This window comes from Epinephelus fuscoguttatus, linkage group LG22 (genome assembly GCF_011397635.1).
Source record: "Epinephelus fuscoguttatus linkage group LG22, E.fuscoguttatus.final_Chr_v1".
NCBI classification, from domain to species: domain Eukaryota; kingdom Metazoa; phylum Chordata; class Actinopteri; order Perciformes; family Serranidae; genus Epinephelus; species Epinephelus fuscoguttatus.
The window spans coordinates 32,716,504-32,744,028 of record NC_064773.1 but is presented as its reverse complement, the minus strand read 5'-3'; the positions used below and the strand labels follow the sequence as shown (position 1 = coordinate 32,744,028).

General features: G+C 39.8%; 1 protein-coding gene across 2 annotated transcripts; it reads left to right on the top strand.

The window, feature by feature from the left end:
• On the top strand, positions 1–23,178 carry dera (deoxyribose-phosphate aldolase (putative)). Of its 2 annotated transcripts, XM_049567112.1 has the most exons (9): positions 1–160; positions 2,631–2,728; positions 2,949–3,096; positions 6,185–6,280; positions 6,418–6,552; positions 9,025–9,153; positions 18,490–18,602; positions 21,925–22,074; positions 22,220–23,178. In XM_049567112.1, exons 1-9 carry the CDS (start codon positions 130–132, stop codon positions 22,274–22,276), a joined length of 957 nt encoding a protein of 318 aa, XP_049423069.1. In that variant the 5' UTR covers positions 1–129; the 3' UTR covers positions 22,277–23,178. The 2 variants fall into 2 exon arrangements, with proteins under 2 accessions (XP_049423069.1, XP_049423070.1); XM_049567113.1 differs by lacking the exons at positions 21,925–22,074; positions 22,220–23,178 and adding an exon at positions 20,985–21,908.
• The last annotated feature ends 4,347 nt before the right edge of the window (positions 23,179–27,525 follow it).

The window sequence follows — 27,525 nt, the reverse complement described above, 5'->3', positions numbered from 1 at the left end:
CTTCCTGTACACACCAAAGCTCTTCGCTGTAGACAGGAAGTGGAGTGTTGACAGGTCACTTTGGCTAACGCTGGCTTCTGCTGTCACTTTCAATATCTGCACTTGAATAAATATTATCTGTCCCTCGACATGTCGGACAGAAACCCGGGGATGGAGCTCGGTGAGTAGAGGCTGAAAGCTAAATCTAGCCCCGCTAAATTGCAGCGTTAACGTTAGTTAGCTGTAATAATATCAGGTACTTATGAACACACATGTGCTCGTCTACTTTTTACAGTGTCTAACTTTTCATTTTACTAGCATTATTTAAAGTTAAATTGATAATTCATAAAATAATAATACCTTGCCCTGTTTTGTAGAAATGTGCCGTTTTATCAAAATCAGAGCAGTCAAGAAAATTAGCTAACTTCAGCTTTAGCTCCTGGCAGCTTAATAAGTAACACTGTGGAGGTAAGTGACCTACTGAACATGGAAATGTTACTGTGTAACTCACTGTAACAAACATATTGTAACAAAGACATGTCGTCAGTAGAAACACTGTCAGATAGGCCCCGTTGGGTGGAAGTTACAAATCATTTATATCATTGTATTTCATTTGTTAAGTTCTCTTTTTCCTTCTGTAACATACATTGAGACAACATAAACTGCTGTTCAGTATTGTGTGATATGGCTGCTGTGACTACAGTGCTGCCAGTAGCATTGTAATTAAGAACTCCTGACAGCCTAGCTCTTCCTGCTCCGCTGACCAAAAACCCTCCTGTAGCTACTTCAGCCCGGCTTCTCTTTACGCTTATTTAACTTCAAAATCCTGTTTGCCTTTGAGTAACCCAGAGTCACATGAGAAATTCAACGTAATTCGTGTTTGTGTGTCCAGCAGAGAGATATGTCTGGATCATTATTAGGGACTGTTCTTTACTTATCAGAGGAGGGGTTGGCGGAGGTGTGACTTTTGTTTTCTTCTTTTCTTTACAATTTTTTCCTTGAGCCTCCCTGGGTGACTGGCAGAAAATGCATATATTTTAAAAACTTACCCTTCGTTGTTCGAAAAATAAAAGTTGAAAATGAAATCCTGGAGTCAAAAATAGCCCTGGTTTTTCATTCTTCTCATGCATGTAGGTTAGTTAGTACAAGCGGTTTATTTTTGACAAAACTTAAAATAAGATATGTTGACTATAGTGATTTTGATGAACTATCACTATTTTAAACTCAGATTTAGTTTTTTTTCTGATGGATGCGTTTGCCCCATATAATGGCTATTAGGAATGGGTATCGTTAAGATTTTATTGATACTGCTACTCCCATCGATACTCGTTATCAATATGGCACTTTATTGATACTCTTATCAGTTCTTTTACATTACTAAATAATTGCGTTTTAGAAAATATATATTTCAACAGCCAGCAGCTTAGATTAAAAGCATTTGCCCAGTTTTAATCTACGTAGCAGACTCCATACAGACAGCTCTTTTTAGCTTATTTGTAACAATTCACTATTTGCCAACCTAATGTGCTGTCCTTGTGTGAGACATAACGTTGGTGTAGGTGGGTGAGAGACTACTGGCAGAGCATATTAAATTATCTATGTCTACATGTTTAAATGTTTATACTTGCTGAATACGTGTATTGATAAAGTATTGGCTTTTTACTCACAAAGGTTTAACAACACTTGCAGTAACAAGCATAGTTGTCATTAACCCGAATACATTTTTGAGTTATCTTCACTTTGTCTCCATCAAGGCCTCTCTTCTGTTCACTGACTTTACTCCTGTCCTCTGTGTGTGTGTGTGTGTGTGTGTGTGTGTGTGTGTGTGTGTGCGTGTGCGTGCGTGTCCGTGTGTGTGTCTGTGTGTGTTTGTGTGTGTGTGTGTATGTGGAGAAGGTCAGCCCCCGCAGAGAGAACAGGTGAGAGGCTGCAGGATGATAATGAATTAAACCAAAATGTTTAAAAGTATTAATAAAAGAACCGATTACGTCAGAGCTTATCAAAACTACGAACTTTGATAATTTAGCCCTGGGGCTCATTTAATACCAGGTTTTGGTACCCATCCCTACTGGCTATGATAAATGTTGTAATTTTGGCGATTTTAAAAGAAAACATGCCTTACAAATCTGCCTGCTGGTTGGTTTCTTTAAAAATCGGCTTTTAAAGTTGTATGCCACTCCCCTAAGCCACAATAAAAAAAATATAAGACCCTTCCCAGTGCTTAAAAAATTATGTAACATTCCTTCCCCTTTTTGCAGCACCCACTCCCCTCTCATAAATAATGAACAGTCCCTTAGATTAGCTTAGCACAGACTGGAAGCAAAATTGAACTCAAGTTCCAACTGCTCCTAAACTCTTTTATTTACATGTCAAGCGTTGTATATTTGTACTAGGTTAGGCCAAACACACTGTGGGTGTGTCTATATCAGATGCACCAAAGTAAAAATAATAAAATTTTCTCATTGCACTACATTTTCCATAATGTTGGACAGCTGTTTTAAAAAGGTGCTTATTATAAAGTAGTTTAGCAATTGTAATGAGTCAGTGGAAAGTTCTAGAACGTCATAAATGTGAAAAAAAGGGCAAAAATAGTTTAATGTAAAACAGTGACTCAGTTTATTTCTTCTACGTTCCCTGTTCATGGGCGTCAGACCTTGAGCAGATATCAAAAGTGAGGGTGAATACACAGGCCATCCTGAAGAGAGCTCAGCACATCCAAGGACTGAAGACCCCCAAGAAACAGTGGCAGGTAATAAACTCTTTCCCTCATGGATAGAGACAAAATCTCTAATGCTTTATCATTTGATATTGTCTCACCATGTATGTTATTTAAGCACCCAACTCTACAGATAATTTAAGAAAACCAAAGTCACACAACTATCCATAATGAGACTGAGCTCTGAAGATGCAGACAGTGTAAAAGTATTTTCTGTGATGTTTGGTGCCATGTCTGTGTGTTTGTCCTGCAGGCTGCCTGGCTGCTGAAGGCTGTCACATGTATCGACCTGACAACTCTTGCTGGAGATGATACACCGTCTAATGTCCATCGGCTGTGTCTGAAAGCCATCCAGCCGGTCCGTTACGACCTGCTCAAAGAGATGGATATGCACAACAAAGGTCTGCTGCCAGACACACCACATATAGACCAGGGTTCACTCTACTCTAAGGCTGATGATTGACTGCGATATTCAGAATTCTTAAATTTATCGGAAGTCTGTCTGTTGTCACCACTCTCAGGAAGTAAACCTAAAAACAATGTGTTTTTTCCTACATTGTAAGCTTATTGAGAAAAAGACTGTATGAATTTAACAAGCAGAAACTGGATATTTCCTGTAAAAAGGGAAGTGTTTTTGAAAAGACACAATGCATGTAACAAGCGTAAATGTGATACACTGTCCCTGACCGTCCAAAACTGCCACAGGAGGTTACCTGGCATGTCATATCGTATAGGTCCACTGACAAAGCAGCCATCAACATTAGATACGGAGACAGAGACAGCCTGAGCCTTCTGTTCGTGTTCTATGTTCACTAGCGTAGTTAAAGCGTGAGACGACTGTAGGAGACAACAAATACCTGTAAATAATGGCGGAATGGAATGACTCGCTAATGTAGTGAAAAGAATTCACTGTCCACATGTCATGGTGTATTTAATGGCCTCACAGACCACCACTGTCTACAACGATGCCTCAGTTTAAAGGTGCAATATTATGACCTCCTCCCCTGCGCCTCGATTGTTGTTGTGTGAAACTTTGACTCCACCTTCTCATGCCATCTACTGGCTGTGTCTATGCTGTCATTAATAACGCAGGGAATTATGAGGGCAGTGACGTTTACTTCAATTGAAACTGACATATCTATTTACATATGTAAAGAAAGTATAAATGTGACCTAAGACTGAGCCTGGATGCGGGCAGGAGATGTGACAAGTTATTCAAACAGTTGATCACTGACATTGCAGACATTTCATACACAAGACTTATGTAATGCAGACCTGCCAATGCTTATTTAACCTGTGGGGGGCCCTTTCATATCAGTCGACTGGCACTCTGTTTGCCAGTGTATTCCATTAACTTCACTAATAAACCAGATAATTATACAGTTACACAGAAAGATTTTGTATTACGTCAAAACTTCAGTCCATACTCTTACTTCTCCCTCTCAATTCAATTTCAAATTTCAATTCAAGGTGCTTTATTGGCATGAGTGTAACAAAGCTGATATTGCCAAAGCGTCAAGTAATAATAACATTAAAAACAAAAAGGTACAGTTGATATGGATGCACTAAATCAAAGGTCCTAAAGTGCACTAGGCTTATTGGAGTATTACACGAACCAACACCAGGAAAGGCAGGCTGCCATACGTGCAAAGATGGTGAAAGAGCAAGGATTTTTTCTTTTAAATAATGTTGAAAACTTCTCTTTTGCGCTATTTAATTTAATATATGTTTAAAGGCATTAGGGTTGCAACAGTATGAGATTTTCATGGTACGATAACCATCTCAGAAAATATCCTGGTTTTACGATATCACGGTATTACAGAATCTATGGTATTATCAGTCAGAATGACCCTTAAAGGAATGAAAACAGAAGGGTTTCGTGTTGGTTGAACAAATGTTTTATTACTGTGATTGAAACTTGAAACTGTTTTGTTAATGGAAGTATGTGTAAAAAGTCTCCCCTTTGAAAATAACTAAAGTAAAAAGGAGTTGTAACAGCCAGTTGCAGTTCTTTTGAATATGGTAGATAAGCAAATGTACATGGTATAATTGTCAAGTTTTATATCACGGTATCCCTTAAAATCAGTATATCTCTGGAAATTTTTGTTATTTGCAATTTCAACACTAAGATTTTCATTTATACTGCAAATGTAGTTTAACTATAATCAGTTATTGGTCTCCTTTATTACTAATAATCCAGGGTGTCCGCGGGGTCTTAAAAAGTATTAAAAGTTGATAAATCAACTGTCGGAAAATTAAGGCCCTTAAAATGTATTAAAAAGTCTTAATCGTGATTTTATGAAGTATTAAATTTTCTTGGCATTCAAGCTTTGAAAAAAAGTATCCATGAATGTATAATTTATTTTCCTCCTCGCGACTATTTCAAACAACGATGAGTAGCTAGGCACACTTGGACTGCCACTCAGGGCCGTGCACGTACCTGTGTGTCATCACGCAACGGCACACGTCCAGGCGCCAAACAGAGGAGCAAAAGACAATAAAAAATCTTTCTCAACTTATCTGAGTTCTGTTGTATGTTTGTGCTCCATAGATTTAATTGCAAACTCCAACTGCTTAGTGAGTTAAAGTTGCGTTGCTGCTAATGACAGCTTGAAGTGGCGATGAGGTCTTAAGGTTTTTTTGGAAGGTCTTAAAAAAGTCTTAAAAAGGTATTGAAATTAACCTCAGAATTCCTGCATATACCCTGTAATCGGAACTGGCTCTGAAAACCATATCAGCTGATCCTTATTTCACTACAAACATACTGTTTATTATTGATTAATCATCTAATTGTTGCTTTTTTTTTTTTGATTAATCAGTAAATATTTTGGTGTGGGAGATACTGAGATGCTGATCCCAGTTTCCTCCAAAATGCCACATTTTATTCCACCAACAGTTCAAAACCTAGATATATTCATATCTATTCAAATATATTTGGTTTACTAGAATTTTAAACAAAGGAAAGCATAAAATAACTTTTGCTTGAGAAATTAAACTAACAATTGATCAATTATCAGCTGTACATAAAACACAAAGGCATAATACAGGTTTACCCGCGACCCTCAAGAGGATGAAGCGGTTAGAAGATGAATGAATGAATAATACAGGTTTATTTGAGTCTTATTTTTACAGCCTTGTCCAACCACTTCTATCAGTAATAATAACACTGGACTCACCGAGTTAAAAGCTCTGGGAATGTGGTGACATCACTAAAGTGAGGGCAGGCAGCTCAGGAAACACTAGCCTTTAGACCATCAGTTACCTGTCAGATGATCACACAGGTTGTGGTTTTTCATGGTTAATCAAACTTATTTAGACGTGACAATGATGATGAACAGTAAACTTTGACCTTCAGCAGCTCTGGAGTCTGATCAGCATGTTTGACTGTATGTTTAGACCTAATTCAACCTGCAGAGGGCAACACAGACCAGTTTATCACCTTGTTTCCTCTTCACTGCTTTGCTTCCTGTATTGTGTTGTGTGTGTCAGGAGTGACAACAGCAGCAGTGTGTGTGTATCCATCTCGTGTGGCCGATGCCGTCAAAACACTAAAAGCAGCCAACTCCAGCCTTCCTGTTGCTTCAGGTGAGTCACCTGAAACTGAGTTACCCTGAGAGTAACTGTTTGACATGAATGGTGAGCTCAGTACTGTATGACTGTGTGTGTGTGTGGAGTGTACCTATAGAGAAAGAACAAGACTTGTATTGTCCCTCCTTTTCCAGTGGCCACTGGTTTCCCAGCAGGCCAGACACCATTGGAGACCCGCCTGCAGGAAGTCCGCTTGGCAGTGGCTGATGGTGCCACTGAGATCGACATCGTTATCAACAGGACGCTTGCCCTCACAGGAAAGTGGGAAGGTACGCTGTGACTCCGTGGTGAGAAAGGTCCACAATGAAGGTCCTCTCGAACCCGTCTGTTTTAAATTCAGAACTTACTTTTGATTTATTTCTATCTGTGCTTTGCTGTTGGAATTTCTGTCTTTTCATATGAATGGTCCATCATTACAGAGGACAGTGAAAACTGACATTCATTTTTGTTCAAGGTCCATTCACTGCTTTTCTTGGGGCTTCTAATTGTATCACACAGTCCTCATTAGCAGATGGCGTTGCCCAGTTGTCATGGAACTGTGGATGTTTAAACTATTGACTTTTTGTATGGTGGATGAAAGTTTAAAGTTTAGCTTGACTGTGTCTATTCATGCTTGACCTTGTAAATGGTAGTTAACAAAGCGATATACACTCGACAGGGTTGGCACAAGGTTCTTGTAGTGCTTGAAATAATTGAATTAGGGGGAAAAAAAATGAAGTACTGAAATACTTTGGAAGTCGCCCCATTTTTTAACAAAGTGCTTAAAAAGTCCTAGAAATTCAAAGAAGAAGACAACATACTTTGTCAATCCCTGAGGGAAAATTCAATTTTTTTAATCTGTTGTTAATTATGTTACATACACAGAGGTCCAAAACAAACACATGCACCAACAGGACCTATGCACATGTATTAAATGGAGAGATGTCAGAGTGAGGAAGCTGCACATGGGCAGCTACCCAGAGCAGGTGGGGGCTCAGTACCTTGCTCAAAGGCAGGAGCATGGACTGACACCTCTCCACCTGTCCATACTTGGTCCACACAGGGACTTGAACTGGCGACCCTCCGGTTCCCAAGCCAAGTCTCTATGGGCTGAGGTACTGCTGTGTTTTAGGATTGTCTGTTGTCCATCGGTCCCATTCTGGTGAATGCGATATCTCATGAACCCCTTGAGGTAATTTATTCAAATTTGGCACAAACATCCACTTGGTAGCAACAATGAACTGATTTTGATTTTGGTGGTCAAAGGTCAAGGTCACTGTGACCTTGCCTCAACCTTATTCTCATGGCCGTGATATCTCAAGAACACCTTGAGGAAGTTTCTTAAACTTTGGCAAGAAAGTTCACTTGGACTCAACAATGAATTGTTGAGAGGTTGGTGGTCGAGGGTCAAGGTCACTGTGACCTTGTCTGTCTAATTCTTGTAAACACAATATCTCATGAACACCTTAAGGGCATTTCTTCAAATTTGGCATAAATGTTTACGTGGACTTAACAATAAACTGATTAGAATTTTTTGGTCAAAGGTCAAGGCCACTGTGACCTTACAAAACATGTTTTTGGCTGTAACTTAAGAATACATACAGTTGTTATAACAAAATCTCACACAAATGTCTAAGAGGGTAAAACAATGAAGTGATGACATTTTATATCCAACAGGCCAAAGGTCAGATTCACTGTGACAACATTATGTCCTGCATAAAACACTTTTCTGGCCAATATTTAATGTCATATCTCAGGAACAGAAGGGGAGACATTTGGTCAGATACTGAATTGGTGACATGAATCTTGGGTGCCCTTGAAACTGTGCTGATTGTATAGGTCTTCTGTGCTGTCGGGGGGAAGATGTGTGTGAAGCATCCATGTTTTCACAGAAATGGATATAAACTGTAGAGAAATTTGACTGGTGCACAGAGGCATACAACGGCTGGGCAGTAATTCAATCTTTTATTTTTTATTCTTATGCACGGTAACAAGTTGACAATTGTCAGGTAGGCGTGACGGGGTCTCTCCCTGTCTTCCTGTGTCACGTGCAGGCAGTCAGATTGTGATTAAAAAAAATAGTGTGACAAGCAGCTCTTCACTCAAAATAGGAGCACTGATCACGTTATTTATTTCTATTTGATAAAAATTCTATTTGAAAATTAATTAATTGTTTTGAGTAAAATCCTTGAAAATGACAAAATAATGCTTGAAAAAAGGACTTGAAAGTCCTTAGATTAGTCCTTAGAGCTTTCGATCGCACCATATGGTCTTCATCAGCAGATGTAATAAACACAAGATAGTGGTGGACCTTAAGTAGAGATCCTGTTGGCAGCTGCCGTTTCCAAAGTCAAGAGAATTGTCAAGATCAGACTGTGAAAAGGTTTGAGCTGTAAAAGTGAATCGTTTTCTCCCAAATAGCTTCAAACATAAAAACATGAAAACAATTTCTGCCATTTAAAAGAAAAAAATATATTTTTTTAAGTTTTGTGATTTTTAACCAAATATGTAGTGCAGTGTACAGTGTATAGTTCTAGGTGAAATTATAGAATAAAAACTAATCTCCACTTTACTCTTTTTTTTGTATTTCTCAACTGATCACAACTAAAAAAATTTTTTGTATTCTGTGTATTTAAACACTTGACAGTCATTTTAGAAATTATAGCAGGTTTAGTCCAGTGTTTTGACTTTTGCTGATTGGGTAACCTTTTGTTGATGTGGATAAAGCATGTTTAGTAAGTGTTTGCTCTCTCCCCCTACAGCCATGTATGATGAGATCCGTCAGTTTCGGGAGGCCTGCGGAGACGCCCACATGAAGACCATCCTGGCTATTGGAGAGCTGGGCACCTTCACCAATGTCTACAAGGCCAGCCTGGTGGCCATGATGGCTGGTAAGTCAGCACCCTGTTCTGACAGGTTTCAGTGTCTGTCATTGTGACAGTGTGTCTCTTGAAAGAAAATGTTCAGTTAAAGAAACATTTGGCATTCTTCAGTGAATGTTAAGTCAAGATTTTGGGAAATAGGGTCATCCTCTCTTACAAGAGTAAGGTGTCTGTATGAAATACAGATTATTTGTTGGTGCGCTGTGTAGAGATATTTTGATGCAACAATAAATATTTATAGAAAAAATAGTAATAATTATAGCTGCTGCGCAGCGATGGGTCGGGTCCGGACATTTTTAGGCAATTCTGAGCAACCTCTGGAACCTAAGATGGTCATCTACCACTCTGAGTTAATTGACAAGTAGCAACTCAACAGTGGCTTCACAAATTGAGTAAGCCATTCACTGTTGTGTAGGAAAGCAGCCATCCGTGCATGGAAAGGCAGATTTCAAACCACTGTAAAAAATTCAGTTATTAAGACAAACATCTGAAAATACACATATTGCATCTAGACAGCATGGAGATGTTGGTACTTTGTTTGTAACAATGATTGATTTGCTCCATAAGTGAAAAATTTAAATTGCCATTTTTACAATTGTTCCCATTAGAGCAAAATTCAAAATGCTGTCATAAATTCAGTTTTTGAGATAAAATTCTGAAATTTGCCACACATCATCTACCATGACTCTAGAATTTTGTCATTTTTTCATGAACATTGAAGATTTATTTAGCAAGAATTTGCATGTATATGTTTACAGTACCGTTTACAGTCAAACATTTTGATGCGCTGTAGGCTCAATTTTTGATAAATCAAAAATCTGAGAAACACAGTTTTTGTAGGACAGTCTGAAGATGCTATGTAGCAAGTTTGGTGTCAATAGAGCAAAAATTGTGGGAGGAGATAGGTTTAAGAAGTTTTACAGTTTTTGAAAAAAACAGTGATGAACTTCATAATTTTTAATAGGTTTAAGTGTACAAAAGTTTCTTCAGTATTGGGGCTACAGTTTAATGAAAGTTGTGAAGTTGTAGCACGTATGGTTGATTTGTTATGAATTTTCAAAGTTTTGGACTTTAGACGCTTGCTGTAGCGCCACTATCAGGACTGTTGGCTTGAGTTTACAGCTGAGTATATCTGGCATGAGATTGGACCTTTGTACAAAGTTTGGTGAGTTTTCACCCATGGGAAGTATGATTTCCTCGGAAGAAGAAAGAAGAAGAATACCTAGGATTACAATAGTGTCCTGGCAGCTTAGCTGCCCGGATCCTAATAACAAGGCCAGTCACACATTGGTCTGGTGCGTGTGGCTGTGAGCCATCTCATGGTGACACGCTGCAGATGTGCGAGTGGCACCTGAATGTGTGTGTTAACTGTAGAATGAGGGAGTGAGGAGAGCAGAGAGAGGCTGGAGAACACCTGCTGTGACTGTACCTCTGGGTAACAGCAGGGTGTCTGCAAGTCCTGACAAGTCCCAACAGTTCTGAATTTATCTTAAGTAAGTTCAAGTCTTTAAATGAAACCAGTAATGCCAAATGTTCTCTGATAGGTCGGTTGGAAATACTTTACTGGGTCCTATTGCTGAGTGGTCTGCTGGAAAACCTCTAGTTTCACAGCAGTAAACTGGCAGTAAAGACCTATACCACTGCAGCAGTAGCTCCTGTCATACAAATGTAAATAACAGAACACATCTTCTGCTGCCTTTATGAAATATGTTTGTATATGTGTATAATCTTAACAAATTTCATATTCAGGCTTGTTATATATATGTGCACAAAATAAGAATTTAAAAGCTATTTATGCCTACCATAGACTAGAAGACTCACATCAAAAGACGATGTGAGTTTTTAGTCACACACTACAAGATTCTGCAAAGACTGAAGGTCTTGCAGCATCACTATCTGCAGAACTACAGCTAGATTCCTTTGAGATTATTTCCCACCCTGCTCATGTAGAAAATATTACACCAAACTCACTTTAAGAAATATGACATATTAACAATACAACACAAGACTCTACAAATACAAGATAAAAGGTGTCATATGTTGACAGTATTTTTTTCCAATACAGCATCAATATAATCCATAAACGTAAAATGTGTTTGTGGAAAAACTTGACATTTTGGATTTTGTAGCCTCAACTCACTACCTGCCTCCGCTGGTTAGTGGTGCTATTGTGGTAGGAGGAGAATGTGGGAATGGGAGGCAAACAGTTTCAAAGATTAAGACTTCTCTAGGGCTGGGTTAAAATAATCAATTTATCAGATTCAAATCAATCTCCATTTGAATGACCCGATAGCAATTCATAAAATCAGAGACCGATCTTTTAATATATGCTCTTCCCCACAGATGTGTGAAGCTTTAACCTTGTTAATCTTGCTGGGAGTAAACGGGCCACAGTGCTAAATTATTAATGACCGTAGTGTTGAGAAGCTGTGACTTTACTGGTTCTTTTACCTGAAAGTGTTAGCTTACTGTTTCTATGTTTGGGTGTAATTCATTATCATGCTGCATCAGCCTCTCCTGCTGTCTGTGCATCAGGGCTGCTGCGTCCACTTTTATGCACACACACAGACACACAATTACTGAGTAGAGATGCCGCGTTGGAGACAGAGAGGTGAAGATAACGTGAGGTGATGACAGCTAAGCTTGTTACTGTGAGTGCAATAAAACCACCTTAAGGAAAGGTCAATACTTATCAATACACCTGATCAGCAACATGTCGAACATGTAGAAAAGTGATATTGTAATTTGCTCTGTTCACAGTCTCTCATCCACTACCACTAATATGCTATAAACAAGACACACAGTGCTATAAACACACAGCGCTTTCCGGCTAATAGCAAATTGTTATTAACAAGCTAAAACAACAACACCTGGTTATGTCAGTTTGCCATGTGTCTTAAAATTTAGCAGCCGTAATTTTACCAGCAGGCAGTGAATTTCCTCAGCAGCAGAGGGAGGAGCAGAGAGGACAGGGGGACTGATATTGACTGATGTCTGTGTTCTTAATTCTTTCTAATTTTCACTCAGTATTGTGATGTCGGGAATATGAGTGAGGTATTGCGTTTGTATTGTGACTTTGTTGTTTTAATGTAAGTGTTATAAATCCTGTTCTGAATTTATTATTTTTTTTTAAATAATGACTTGTAAAATTTACAGTATTAGTTCTCTGAGAATTCTCTGTCAAGGTTTAGCAGAAATTGATATTGTAACGTAAATATCCCAATCAAATCATTATCAAATCGAATTGAAAATTGAATCAAATTGGGACCTTGTGAATCAAAATTGATAGGGCTGTAGTCAACCAAAAAAATTTTTTTGTCGACTGAAGTCATACATACTCTTCAACTAAGCAATTAGTTGTGAGCATTTTTACTTCTGTGTCTGTGTCACTCTGCAGTTACACCTCCAAAACACTAGTTGGCGGTGGAGGACTCTGTTAAGTGCTTTAAGTTTAGTTGATTCAAAACACACATTAAACATGCCTTAATAGAGACCATTTCAAACACAAGTACACAAATTGGCTTCACTATAAATCGCAGCATTGACAGACACAGAAACACTACAACATGCTAACGTTATTAGCAAGTCTATGGCATTTTATATTGTATAAACTAGCCTAGTGGCTAGTGATCTTTTTCTCTTCTCATATAAAACCAGAGACAACAGCAACATTTTACAAAGGTAACGGCACATAATTTGGCTCCATTACAACTCACAAGATTCACCGACATAACAACTGTCACACTAAACACGTTTTCCAAACAAATACAACATGCTAATGTTATTAGCAAAAGCCTGTGGCATTTTACGTTGTATATCAGGGTACCCGCGAATCCTTAAAAAGTCTTAAATTCATGTATCTAAAAGTAAGGCCTGAAAATGTCTTAAATTCATTAGACATGTCTTAAATTGGCCTTAAATTCATTACTCAAAGGTCTTAAAATTGTTGCGGAAGGAATTTTTAATCTGACTTTCTTTCTTTTCTTTTCTTTATTCTCGCGGCACTTTTCTGTGAGTGTCTATGCGCCGTCCAATAATGGCGCATGCTGGCGTTAGCACATAGACAATGAATGGGTTTGTCTGCGGAGGTCTGCGCTTTGCGCGCTCCGCGTGAAAAGGGCTTAACGGGGCGCGCTGGCCACCTGGCACTCAATATGCTGCTGTAGTGGTTTGTTTTCCAGACATGTGAGTATCTTGGAGCAGTGAAAATGATTATTTATGACTTTTTACTTGTCGACAGTGATTTGTTTTCCACAGAGCTCTACATGTGAGCATTTTATTCGCATTTGCGACTAAAAATAGTTTTGTGCCAGCAAAATAAATCATTCAGCACGCTGTGCGAGTACAGATTTCAACCAGCAGCAGAAACAAAATGCGAATCCTGCTGGTTGTGGGTTGAACGGGGGTCACAGACAGGAATATGGTGGTCAAATAGCCTACAGCGATTCTGCGGCGCAAAATAACGTCTTACCAGCGGCGACAGAGAAATCCGACCCCAGGTCCAGTAGCCTAATTTCCTCTTTTGTTGGAGTCATGACTGCCGTTCACATTTCTGTCTGTGGCAGGTAACAGTCCACAAACCTCACCGCACTTTAGGGACTGTTCTTAACTTATGAAGGGACTGTTCTTTACTTGTCAGGGGAGGAGGGTGGCTGGTTGATTTTTATTTTATTTATTTATTTTATTTCAATCCCCCCATGTTAATCACATATTGATGCTGTTTTCCTATGAATAAGTCAGTAAGTAATTTATTCCACTGAAATATCATTGATGTATTACAGAAAAGTGATTTATCTTTTTATAAATGACAAAAGGCACATCTGCCTCATTTTTGCTGTGGTATCATGATACTACTCAGAACTGTGATACTTTCACTGGTATCGTACCATGGGTCCCAATTTTGGTACCGTGACAACACTAGATGTCACAACCATTCCATTCGGAGTTGCGCAGTGAGGGGGCTCGGGTGCTGCTTAAAAAAGTGTTCTCCTACTTCTAATTTTACAAATTAAGCACTGGTTATAGTACAGCGGGATCCCCCAACCATCGCTTATATTTATAGTTTTTTCGGTCTTAAATTCCATTCAAGGTGGCATTAAAAGGTCTTAAAAAGTCTTAAATTTAACTTACTGAAACCTGCAGATACCCTGTATAAATTAGCCTAGCGACGAGCGGAGATGTGCTTTGCTCATATGAAGCCAGGATAAATCACACACAAGACTTAAAATGCTATTTTAGTGGAGGCTTTACTGTCTTCACAATTTGTTTCTTCTCTGTGAAATACAAGTAAATACAAGCTTAATTTCCACTTAGGGAAAAGGTGTCAGTATACAGAAACAGATAGGAGGTCTGCATCACCGTGACGCTGCACATTGGGGGGGGCGAGTTCAACGTTGTGTAAACAAAGGGGGTGTTTTGAGAACACCCCCATTTTTACAAGTAACTTAGCCTGTCCCTCCCACCGCAGGAAATTATAGATTAGAGCTATTGATGTAGCACTTTTCTCCTTATGAAAGTAACACGGCGATTTGACCAATGACAATTTGGTCGGACGAGAGCATATTGACCAAATAATCGTCCAGTCGACTATAGCCATAGAAATTGAATCGATTCAGGAAATCAGTGGCGATACCCAGCCCTATATTCGCAGTAAAATAAGTGCTGGTTGGTGGAATCAGAAAAACGGACTCTTGTTTCCTCCACAGCTCCACCAGTTTCTCCTTCTTTTCCACAGTCTGAGACAACGGAGACCCTGGAGTCCCCTCCATGTTTACTGTCTACCTGGTTTGCTGCTTCCTGTTTGGTGCTGGAGAAAGCTCACCCACTGGTTGTTTGCAATGTTCACATCACTGAACTTCAGTGTTTGCGTGAGCCAAGACTAAAAACATAGGCTAATATTAAACATGTTTGATTTTGTTGGATTGTCAAACTCAGAAAAAGACTGACTTAAGACAGCTCGGGTTTTATGACCACCTTACACTAAACGGATGAGCTCGCAACGACTAAGATAAAACTCTCATGATTTTAGTACAACATTGAAAATTTGTCAGGGTATTTGGTTGAAGGCCAGCATTAGTGAATGAGATGCTACACATCAGGCATTATCCAGTCATCTGTGTTATGTGTACTGGCTCACATTTTAATCATACCATATGTGTGTAAATGCAACCTGAAGTGTAATTTTACACTTTAAGTTTCTTCGCTTTTGCTTGTGTAACTACAGTGATTGTGTATTGGGTTCTGATTGCTGCCAAAACACGGGCAACCTACACTCAAAGCTGTGCCTGAACGCATCCTGAGTAGACACAGACGGAGGATGTAAGCTGCAGCTGCTGCTCACCCTACGCCTCCTTTGTAGACACAGTGTAAAACTGTACAGTTCTTGTTCTCAGCTGATGGTGCTCCTCAATCAGCAGCTGGAGGGAAATGTTAGTTTGTCTTCAGGCTGATGGATCCCTGAGGTGAGCTGAAATAGCACAAATAAACTTGTGCTAAACTGTAATGAGGTTCATGACATCAGTCAGTGGCTGGGATGGGTCATACAGCGACAACCCTCACAGCTCACTATTTTCAAATAACTCCACCTTTTCAGTCTTGTTACCGTTGGCTCTGAGCATTGAACTGTATCACACCACTGCGAATAAAGATGCTGCAGTCTTGAAGAAGTCACTCTGCATGTGTTTCAGCTGTAAAAGGGTAACTTTGGTATTTTTCAACCTGGACCCCATTTTCCCGTGTTTTTGTGTCTACATGACTGATGCAGACAACAGTTTTTGAAATTGTAGCTGGCAGCTGTGAAACAGTCTGCAGTGTAACCTGAGTGACAGTGTGTGACAAAGTGACGTTTGTTCACAGCTTACAGTGAATAAATCATCACATTTGAAGGCGCCGCAGTTTAACAGTAGTGTGAGCAGACGAATTGTGTGTTTTTGTATCTGCAGGGCTTTAGACCATGACTATTTAGTCATATTGGCAAGTTGCACTGGTGCTCCATGGTCACAAAATATGACTAAATAGTCATATTTTGTGACCATGGACCATGACCATGCTCTCCAGTTCATAGTCGTATGAACTGGAGAGCCATTAGTTTGTTTCCAGCTCACAGTAAAGAAACCCACACGTTTAAAGACACAGCAACAATTTAACTTTGTGCTATCTGCTCACAGCTAACGGTTGACCCAGAGGCTTCAAGTTATCAGCGAAAACATCAGCACTTGTATGTGATGCAGGTGCTTCAAAATAAAAGCACCAGTGGTTCTGCTTTGATTTATTTAATTGTGGCAATACTTTTTTTTTTTCAACTTTATTATAACAGTACTTGATTTAACTTTGTTATAACACTACTTTATTTAGCTTAAGTATGTTAGTAGCTTCTTTATGTAACTTTATTAAAACAGTAACTGAAGTTCATTTTTTTGTATTTTAGTAGTTCACAGTAGTTTAGAGAAGATTTCAGAATATCGAGATATATATCCTTTATCGCGATATAGCCTAAAAATATTGTGATATTATTTTAAACCATATTGCCCAGCCCTACCAACAGGGTTAGACTTATTATGAGTGTCTGACAACTTTATGGAAAGGATCCCTATAGAGATAGACCTTTTTGTTAAAGCGTAAGATGCTTTTTGTTTAACTAGAAACAGCCTGCAAATTGCTGTCGCCAAACCCACCAGACTCTGTTAAAATAAACAGTGATTTTATCATCATAAAACACCCTTCATTCACAGTCGGTATAAACAAAGTAAGACTCACAAAAAACGCCTTTGTTCATCATTCTAGTGTTCCAGTGATCACAACTCTGGTTAGTTAAATTAAACCTTTAATTCACCCAGTTAGATCTGAAAATAGACTGGCTCCATACATGCTAGAATTACTGTTTATTTAAATGGAGTCTGGTGTGGTTGGCAAAAGCAATTTCAGGGCTGTTTCTGCCTTAACAAAAAGGATCTTATTTTTTTTTTTTTTATCAAAAAGGTCTATCACTGTAGGGATCCTTTCCATTATGTTGTCAGACAGTTACAATAACAATCTGAGCTTGTCAGTTGCAGAAACCACACTTTTACAGCCCATTGTAGCCTTTTTAGCATCTTGCTCAATACTGGAGCAATTTCAAAAATTGTTGTTCCCATTCTTCTCTCAGACACAAAAACATGGGAAAATACAGTCCGCGCTGAAAGTTGAAACTTAAGTTACTGAAAGTCTTTTCTTTTTTTTTTTCATTTCATGTGATGACATGATTTTTATGTGGCACTAAATAGGTTTTAAAAAGTTTAAAGTCTAAAAAAAGCTGAAGGCCTGGTGTAATTCCTGTGGTCATCCGGCTTGTGGCACTGTTGCTTAGCATTTTCTTTTGCCTTTTGAAAAGGCGAACCTGATGAGTGGAGCTCTCCATCTCTCTAATACCCACACACACACACACACACACACACACACAATATGCTTAACTAGCCATCACATAATAAGCCGATTACAGAACCAAATTGTCAGGGGCTCTGATAGAGATCATTATTAAAATGCATTGCTTTTGTCGCCACACTCGCTCCTTAATCTCCCCTTGTTCCTATGAATTGCGTATGAGATTCCTGAAATTGAATGATAATTTCACCTATTAATCTCTGATGCAGGCTATTTTACTCTGCTGTTCCCCGCTAGTATCCCCCTGCCCACGCAAATGAATAGAGCTTCATTACCGCCACCCGCATTTAATAACCGTTATCCATTATCTGGTAATTAAGACTCCCCATAACGAATCTTAAGGATTATGCCAGTTTGAGGAAGAGGGGAGAGAGGCTGAAAGAAAGACCTGACTGGAAAAATACATAGAACATGTCTTTAATGAACTGGAAAATGTTCATCTTGTTCTGTTCAGTAATGAACCGTCATTATACACCAGGGAGGCAGAAGGGATGATTTTTTTTTTCTTTCCTGCAGCCCGCAGTTTGTGGGTAATCTATTAAAGAGTGTCATTTCATCTTCTATTTTTATCAGGAAAGCTGATAAAACATAATTGGCTGTGAAGGAAGGGAAGGAAAAATGAAGGCTTTTATTGATGAGTGTGCAGCTGCCCTCTGTTAGCCATCATCAGCAGCATATGTTCTTGTCTGGCCAGGCCAGACTGTCAGAGTAATGCCCTGTCCATCCTGTCTGTGCACCCTCACACCTACACTATGTTGCTTCACTACTTTAGCAGCTCATCTTATGTTGAATCTTCCTGCACAGGGCTGAATGTGGAGCAGCTGAATAGAAACACACTGGTAGATAAATGATGACAGTATCTGCTGGACCGTGCTCCATGCTCCACTCTGTGTTGAAGACTACATGTCACCTGTTTATACCCGACAGGTTCGGACTTCATCAAGACATCCACAGGAAAAGAGTCTGTCAACGCCACTTACCCTGTCGCCATAGTGATGGTGAGGGCCATCCGTGACTACTACTTGTGTACAGGCCACAAGGTACAGTATCTACTTTTGCTTTGCTGTTGGTTTAAATATTTTCTTGTGAAGTTATGCTGTAGATCAGCTGCATGGAGGTCGTCCTCTTTACAAGCAGAATTTTCTTATTTATCAGTGCCACAACTAGCCAAAGGATTTTAAAGGGCAGGAACTTGTAAAAAAGATTCACCAATGTTTGTGGAGATCAACACTATGGGCTCTAGTTTCCCGGCACAGCGTAGGGTGGCGAACCCTGCGCAGAGCTAGTTTCGAGCAGCGCAACCCGATGCGCGCTCAGTTTGGTAGTTTGGCAGACCGAGGTGCGCTGAGATGGGTGTGGCGGCACAGCAGGGGGAGGTGTTGACAGATCCAGCTTGGCGCAGTGACAGTTTCCTGCCAAAAGGCTTTGCTGAAGGTGCGCTAAAAGCTCGCCAGCTGAAACCAGGTCTACTGTCACATCTGATGTCAGATCAAAGGGGATTGGCACCGTATGGCACGTTCGGCACGTGTAATGGAAACCCAACCTGATTTAATTAACACAGCTGCAAACTAATGAGTTCACATCCCTCTCAGCCAACCACAAACAGCCACAGCATCAGATAGGGAGTATATATTCAGCATCTGTCATCTTAGAAAAGTCAAAAGAAAAGAAACCGAGTGAGACTGCGAGAGAGAAAGAGAGAGCGCACGAGCACGAGAGAAACGCAACATTGATTTACAATTGTGGTGACCTCCTCCCAGGCTACCTTTGCATCATCAGCCCGTGGAGGTCTGCTCGCAGTTCCGCATTTGATTGGTGTGATGTGTGTAAAACCCACTCCACGCCTTCTCTCCTCCCTCTTTCCGACTTGCGCAGGCAGGAGGGACGGAGGTGGGAAAGAGGAGTAGCTGTGCCAGGCGCACGGTGTGCCAAACTTGCAAAATCCGCCTGGCCACACCCAGTTGGTGAAGCGCAGGTGTGCTGCACCCCCACCTTGCCCGGTCTGCGAAACTAGAGCCCTGTAAGTCTGCACAAACCTGAAAACAAGTGTATACACTGTTGTCTACATATTTCACATACTGTAGGGCCTCGTGCAGGAAGCAACATTTAGGGTTGGGTACTATTAACATTTGAAACATTTCTGGTACCTGTGGTTGGGTACTGGTATCCAACGGTACCTTTTTCTGTACTTCCTCTGTAATAAAATTTTTCAACAAGCTCTAAGGGTGATGGAGTAGACTAAAATGCAGTTCTACCCCTCTGCTTTTTTCTAATCATACACAGAGCTAATATTCTATCAGTTTTGTTTTTGTGCTCGTTTAGAAGTTATACTATTTCTAAAATAACGTAGTAAAGAGAACAGACCAGAAGCCAAAACTATCACAGCGGATTGGCGCTGTTGGCGGCCTCTGAGCTCTGTGGCTGGGCTCCAGGCTTCAGGACTCTCACTCAGATGCACTCTCAGGTCCCGAATTTGGGTATCTTTAAGATTTTAACGATACTACTACACTTACCGATACTGCTTATGGATCCGGTGCTTTAACCATACTCTTACCAGTTCTTTTGGGTTTTTTGTTTTTTTTTTTGAGAGAAAAACTTAAACAGTTAACAATGCTTTCCATGTATGTAAGCACAGTGTATAAATTAACATTCTTTTGAATTGAATTTCAGTTTTCAATTTTATTTATAAAGCCCAATATCACAAATCACAATTTGTCTTAGAGGGCTTCACAACATACGACATCCCTCTGTCCTATAAGCCTGTAAGAAAAAAACTCCCCCCAAAAAAACCTTTTTAAGGGAAACAATGGTAGAAATCTCAGAAACCTCTATAAAGTACTGTTATAGACTGTTACATACCTCAGGTGGACTACGATTTGCTGAACTTGTGGCAACAAGCAGTGTTGGCATCAACAAATTTTGCTCTCTCTGCCCTTGTCACTAAGAGCAGGGCCTGTGTGTGTGTGTGTGTGTGTGTGTGTGTGTGTGTGTGTGTGTGTGTGTCACAGAGTGGCAGAGCTGGCCCCACCCCTCACACATGCAGCAGGCTCCGACGCAGAGAGCTCTCCTCTGCATTAAATAGCAAATTAAATCAGTGACGAACGTCTTAATCTTATTGCAAATTAGAAATGGAGTTATGAGATTAAAAAAAATATACAAGATAATGTTTATGTAACCTAAATAAATATGTCTTTTGAATTTTTCCAATCCCAATAGCAGAACCATTGACATAGGAGCTTACTGATACTATGGTCTTTAATGATTTGGCCCTGGGGCCCGTTTAACATCAGGTTTTGTTCAGTACCCAGCCCTAGTGACGTACGAACGTATTTTCCTTATTTTTGTCTGTATCCACTATTGGTTCTTATTTTGATTTCTGGGATTCACCAATGTTTTCTTATTTTCTCTCTTTTCTACTGTAGACCAGCAGCCAAAGACAAAGACACATCAGGATGACTGTCACACATTAGACAATGAGGCCTTTTAGTAGCCTGTTGTGTTTCTGTCATGTGTATTTTATTTTAGTATATAATGTTTGTCATAGCAACTCAAGATAATTCTTGCCCAACACGGACATGCTCTTATTAAACCTGATTTAAGCATAAATGTCAATCATCACCAATTTTCTCTGAAATTGATTTAATGATCCTGTAATCTGTGCACACGGTTAGACAGTTAACTGTTTGATCACACCGGTGGTGTCAAACACAGCCAGGCCAGCTGAACACATGCTGTAAAGCATCCATGGAGGTGTACCTTACCATGTTACATAAAAAAGATTACCTTATTTCTTTTTTGCTTGCACATCATTTATACATTTGGCAAAAACTTGTGTAATAAAACACTGCTATTATACAGTCAAATTTCTAAATAAAGTTAACGTATTGATGAAATAAGTAAAATAAGTTAAATAACCTGCTGATATAATAAAGTTAAATAACATACTGTTATTACAAAGTTAGAAAACATTGTTACAATAAAGAAATAATGCATTGTTACATTAAAGTTGAATAACGTACTGTTAGCTAAATAACATACTTTCATAATAAAGTTAAATAATGTACTGTCAGTAAAGTTAAACAAACTACTGTTATAATAAAGTTAAATAAAGTACTACATAATAAAATTAAACAATGCACATTTATAATAAAGTTAAGTATTGTAATAATGAAATAAATCAAATAACAACTACTGGTGCTTTTATTCTGAAGCACCCGGCTCATCTCGGCCGATAATGTTGATTTTTTTGAAGTGAACTTGAAGCCTCCAGTCAACAGTTAGCTGTTAGGAGTTAGCAGCAACTTAAACCATGCTTTCAGTGAGGTGTGTGTCCTGTTGATAGAGGTGTGTGTGTTCCCTTAGGTGGGCTTTAAGCCAGCAGGGGGCATCCGGACGGCTCAGGAGTCTCTGGTGTGGCTCACTCTGATCAAAGAGGAACTGGGCAACGACTGGCTCTGCCCGCTCCTGTTCCGCCTGGGAGCCAGCAGCCTGTTGGCTGACATCGAGAGGCAGGTGGGGACTCAACACACACACACACACACTCTCTCTCTCTCACACATACACACACACACACACACACACACACACACAAGCACCCATTTTTTTTTACTTTTCTATGTGTAAGTGAGAGTTTTTTCTTTTGTTGTCATTTGTACAGATCTACCATCATGTGACTGGACAGTATGCAGCCTATCATGAGCTGCCTCTGGCCTGAAGCTGTGGACTTCCTGTTTTAATGACCAATCAGAAACTCAGACTCACCACAAGAGCCTTTCAGTGCTCATCCAGGCAGCACTTACCTCTTCTATTAGCCATACTCAACATTCAGTGCTTTGACTGAAGACTGGGACCAATGAGTTTTACTGTACTTGTACTCTAATGTGCTCATACACACAGTGTACCTATGAAGAAACAGGTGAATAAACCTTGTCACAGTATTTTGTAACAGACATTAAAGACTGCATATCGTGCCCGGCAGTCATTGTTTCATGTGAAGCAGGAAGTGATTTACAGTTAAGAAAATCAATTTAGCAGTTTGTTCTGCAAATTCTGAAAGTCTTAAATTCTAACTCTGATCCTTGCTGATCTTTTACAAATGAAAATATTAATGTGGAAAGATAAATGATCCCTGCTTTTATCACTACCCAGTGTTACAGTCTTTAACATAGAATTATATTGCAGAGCAGATACACACATATACTCACTCACAGTGCTTAATTTATAAAATAGAAGTAGGGGAACACTTTGGGCCTCTGAGAGAGCAGTGTTCCCCCACTCCCAAAAGTGGGGGAACACTTTTTTAAGCGGCACCCGAGCCGCCTCACTGCGCAACTCCGAATGAAATGGTTGTGACATCTAGTGTTGTCACGGTACCAAAATTGGGACCCACGGTACGATACCAGTGAAAGTATCACGGTTCTGAGTAGTATCATGAGACCACAGCAAAAATGAGGCAGATGTGCCTTTTGTCATTTATAAAAAGATAAATCACTTTTCTATAATACATCAATGATATTTCAATGGAATAAATTACTTATTGACTTATTCATACTTCAAAAACAGCATCAATAAGTGATTAACATGGGGGGATCAAAAAAAAAAAAAAAAAATCAACCCTCCTCCCCTGACAAGTAAAGAACAGTCCCTTAAGTGCGGTGAGGTTTGTGGGCTGTTACCTGCCACAAAGAGAGAAATGTGAATGGCTCGTTCTTCCTCTGACACGCCACATACCTATGTGCCACCACAGCTCGGTTGTCCAGGTACTACTGGGCAGTCATGACACCAACGAAAGAGAAAAGTAGGCTACTGAACCTGGAGTCGGACTTCTCTGTCGCCGGTAAGCCGTTATCTTGCGCTGCCGCAGGCTATTTGACCGCCGTATTCCTGTCTGTGACCCCCGTTCAACCCACAACCAGCAGGATTGGCCTTTCGTTTCTGCTGCTGGTTGAAATCTGTACTCACACAGCGTGCTGAATGATTTATTTTGCTGGCACAAAACTATTTTTAGTCGCAAATGCGAGTAAAATGCTCGCACGTAGAGCTCTGTGGAAGACAAATCACTGCAGACAAGTAAAAAGAAATAAATAATAACTTTCACTGCTCAAAGATACTCACATGTCTGGAAAACAAACCACTACAGCAGCATATTGAGTGCCAGGTGGCCAGTGCGCGCATGGACACTCACCCTCTTGCTATTGGACTTTGAACTTATCCCACAGTAGTGGTACATGAGGCACTGTAGTACTACGGTACTCCACCCTGCAACACTAGTGACATCAGCCAATACTGTATGTAGTTTTTAGATGTGAAAAGTTCTAGACCTATGCAAATTAGTTCCGGAACGCACCAGGGCCTTTTCTGAAAAGATCCTGGTATGCGTTCCAGTACGTTCTGGCTCAAATTAATTTTTTATTACAGTACACAGTTACATTCAGAAATATAAAATATGTATTATGCTATAATGGTCACTACAATATATACATCAATATAACAAAAACAATAACAATAAACAACAAACATGCACAGTAATGTGGATTATATGTTTAATATACATTTAGTCGACCCCATGCGTTGTTATGGATACATTGTACATAAACTAACTCACCAACAGCTGCATCTCTACTCCAAAACTGCAGTACAGATGCATGCCAGAAAAGAAAAACCCACATTTCTGGTCTAAAGGAGAAACACACCTACTTTTTAACATTATGGAAGACTTGTATATCAACAGGTATTTGGATGCACACACATATAACACCATGCCCGACCAACTCTGCCAATAGTAGGAAACTGAGGAAATCCTGGCAAAAGGTACATCTATTCCACTTTTCCACATTTTGACGTGTTTGGAGTGTGCTGCGTGTAAACAGGAAGTGGAATATTTTCATCAGCCATGTACACAGCTGAGACAGAATATTGCTTTTTTGTAATAACGGCCAAAATTGGAATATTTTGTGAACGTAAACATTGTCACTGTTGGCTTCTACATGTTTTAACTGGTATAATGGTATAACTGTCAGTTATTCAGACATACTTTAATGACTGTATAAAACCTATCCCAGCTGGCCACCAATGTCATTAGACATTGATATTTGGTTGAATTTAGGTTAAGACATTGGTGACCAAAATTCAATGTCAAGACAACATTTGATGCCAACGTTAATTTGATTTAGAATACTGGTGACAGATAATGTTGATGTTATGTTGACTCTAAGTTGGTGTTGTTGTACCCCAAATCCAATGTCTTCCAAATGTCTCATATCATCATCATCTTGATGAAGAATACCAGCATTTAGTCGTAAGGTATAGAGAACAAAACCCAGCGTTTGCAAAATGTCATATTGTTACACAATGTAAAATTTTGACATCAGACATTTAAATACAGCCAACCCAATTTTCATGTCAGCTAAAATTTAACATCTGTGCGATGTAAAAATCCAACATCTTTCTGTCATTTTACCAGTGCCCACTGGGATTAGTAGCCTAAGTGCTTTAAATGAAATCTTGTGATTGTGAGGCTATTAGTGTATTTACTCTTCATGTTGTCAGTTTGCCCATTTGTTCCATGACATCAGTCTTTCTTTTAATTGGTTGATGGTGGCTCAAATTGACACACTTTAATTTTTCTAGTTATGAGAACCAGTATATAAACTGGGATAGTACAGATGGTCTCCTTTTCTGTTCCTGTTCAGTGTTGGTAAATGAGGACCCTTGAAAGACAGTAGCACAGACAGACATCCTGAGAACCGTAGAGCTTCCATCACATCCATGGACCCTCTGCTTCATGCTGCCTGTGTGATTCCACAGATGCTTGTCAAGTCTGTCCCAGCGATGTGCGCTGAATCTGTTATGGGGGCTTCCTTTGCTCTTAATTTCATTAGCGGGAAGCTTGGCCAACTGAAGAGCACTGGGGATTAATCAGGGGTTAAGTGAGTTTAAAAGATCTGATTGAACAGCTCACAAATTTGAGGCTTCATTTGAAGACAGAAAACTTTCTTCTTCCTTTTCTTCTTTAATTAAGATATCACAGGCATTGACCTTGACTGGCACAGAGGATAAATGAGTGAATTAATTGTGGAGGGAAGGGGATGTGAGCTTTTGGGGGGAAAATGTGGGATTTGATGGAAAACTCGTGAGAGAGGGTTGGCTTCAGGACACTGGTGGAAGGGCTGGGAATGAGGCCATGCTCTGTTAGGAATGGTAGGTAGTGGTTTGACAAGGTCAAATACAGAACTTTGATATTTTGATTTGGCATTCTGTGTGGTCAACAGGCATATAGCTTACTGCTTATAGGACAAATATACTGAAACTCAGAAATAAATTTATAGAAGAGTATGATTTCTTTTTGATGATATTTTATTCAACTACTGGCCAGATTGCCCTAAAATTTGCAATGGATATTTATAACCCCCAAGATGATGGTAATGATTTTAATGACACCTTTAGTGCCATTGCCAAGTCAAATTATCTCTTGACATTTTTGTCTGACAAAGTACATCAAACTGGTTGGAACACATCAGTAGCATTGAACAAAAACCTTATAAGCTACTGCATTTTTAGCAAGTTAGGTTGCTAACTAGGTTGGCTATGTTCATGAGCAAACTTGCCAATACACAGGAATATTAGCGAGCTAGCTTGCTAAGTCGAAGGCTATGCTAATAAGTAAGCTGTCCACTCACAAAGAGTAAGAATCATAGCATTTTTCTGTCACAAATTCCTGCTTTGAATCCATATTCCCTCCTTTTTTCCATGTCGATCCTGGATAGATTTGGTTAGGTTTTTCCAGTACCGTTGTTGTACCAACAATTTCCCGCCGACGCCGCTGGTTGCCGTTAAACAATAACGGCAACCAACAAAAATTTGCTTTTTTGACGATGCCTGATGCCAGAAGTCTTTGACCAAGCACTCAGACCAAGCTGGTTTTGGATGACTTTGATGTGAGACTGGGTTTGGTGGGCAGTCGGTGCTGTCCGGTCCTCTGGAGCTGAGGTTGCCGCTGGCTGGATTTGGGTTGCTGCTGCCACTGAATGGATGTCCCTCTCTGGAGCTGCTGCCCACTCTGCTCATGGTGAAGTGGCCTGTAGGAGCAGGGAGCAAGGTGGAGGACATATTGTCCTTCAAGACTCTAGCTAACGCTGGCTACATAAACCTGGACTTGAGGCTGCAGCTGTGAGCCTTTAGCTCCTGTTAGTAAAGGGCTAAACTATTAGCAACATTTTCTCTTTATCTCTGAAAGGCTCTGCAGATTTTGACACGTGTTTTGTTTCATTTATTGTCAGATTCTCTTTTAGACTCTCCTTTTTGCTAAGTCCGTCTTCCTCTTTGGGTCCAAGTAAGCAGTAGTTGCCAGTGCTAGAAAAGCAACTTTCTCTGCAGAATTCTCTGCCACTGAATCAGGCTTTCACTGAAGGGACGTAGACGTGCATCTGCATTTGTAGATCAGCGAATAGGAACGCCCTCTCTCTGGGACTGGCCAAAGTGTCCCATCACAGACTAGATTTTATAAAGCCTGAAAACAGATCCAAGAGGAAGTGCTGAAGTCTATTTTTTCTTTCAGTATATTGAATTACAGTATACTCAAAGGTTATTAAGAGGTTTTCGCCCAATGATGCTAAAATGAAACAGTCTGCCCCAGCTTTAATTAGCCCTTTGTCACTGCTGGTAGAGCAGCCTCAAGGAGCTAAAAGCTTGTTGCCTCTCGTTTTAATTTGTGCTGCCGGAACTTTTTCTGATGTTACTTTAGTGGCAGGTGTCAGATATAATTCATATCTGTAAGCCGCACAAATGTTTGGCCCACAGGTGTGTGATTTATTGAGAGGGAAACAGTTCGTGATGCCATCTCTGATGTTAAAAAATGATGCAAACTGGTCGATGACTTTGCAGCAAAATAGTTTTTGTTTCCACCTGGGAGATAAAAAACTCCCCCTCTGTGTGAGGTGTGTAAGCAGGAATGATGGAGTGAGC

Coding starts and splice junctions, on each gene's coding strand:
- dera (XM_049567112.1), top strand. CDS start 130: ATGTCGGACAGAAACCCGGGGATGGAGCTCG. Junction 6,553..9,024: donor CCTCACAGGAAAGTGGGAAG/GTACGCTGTGAC, acceptor CTCCCCCTACAG/CCATGTATGATGAGATCCGT. Junction 18,603..21,924: donor ACTTGTGTACAGGCCACAAG/GTACAGTATCTA, acceptor GTGTTCCCTTAG/GTGGGCTTTAAGCCAGCAGG.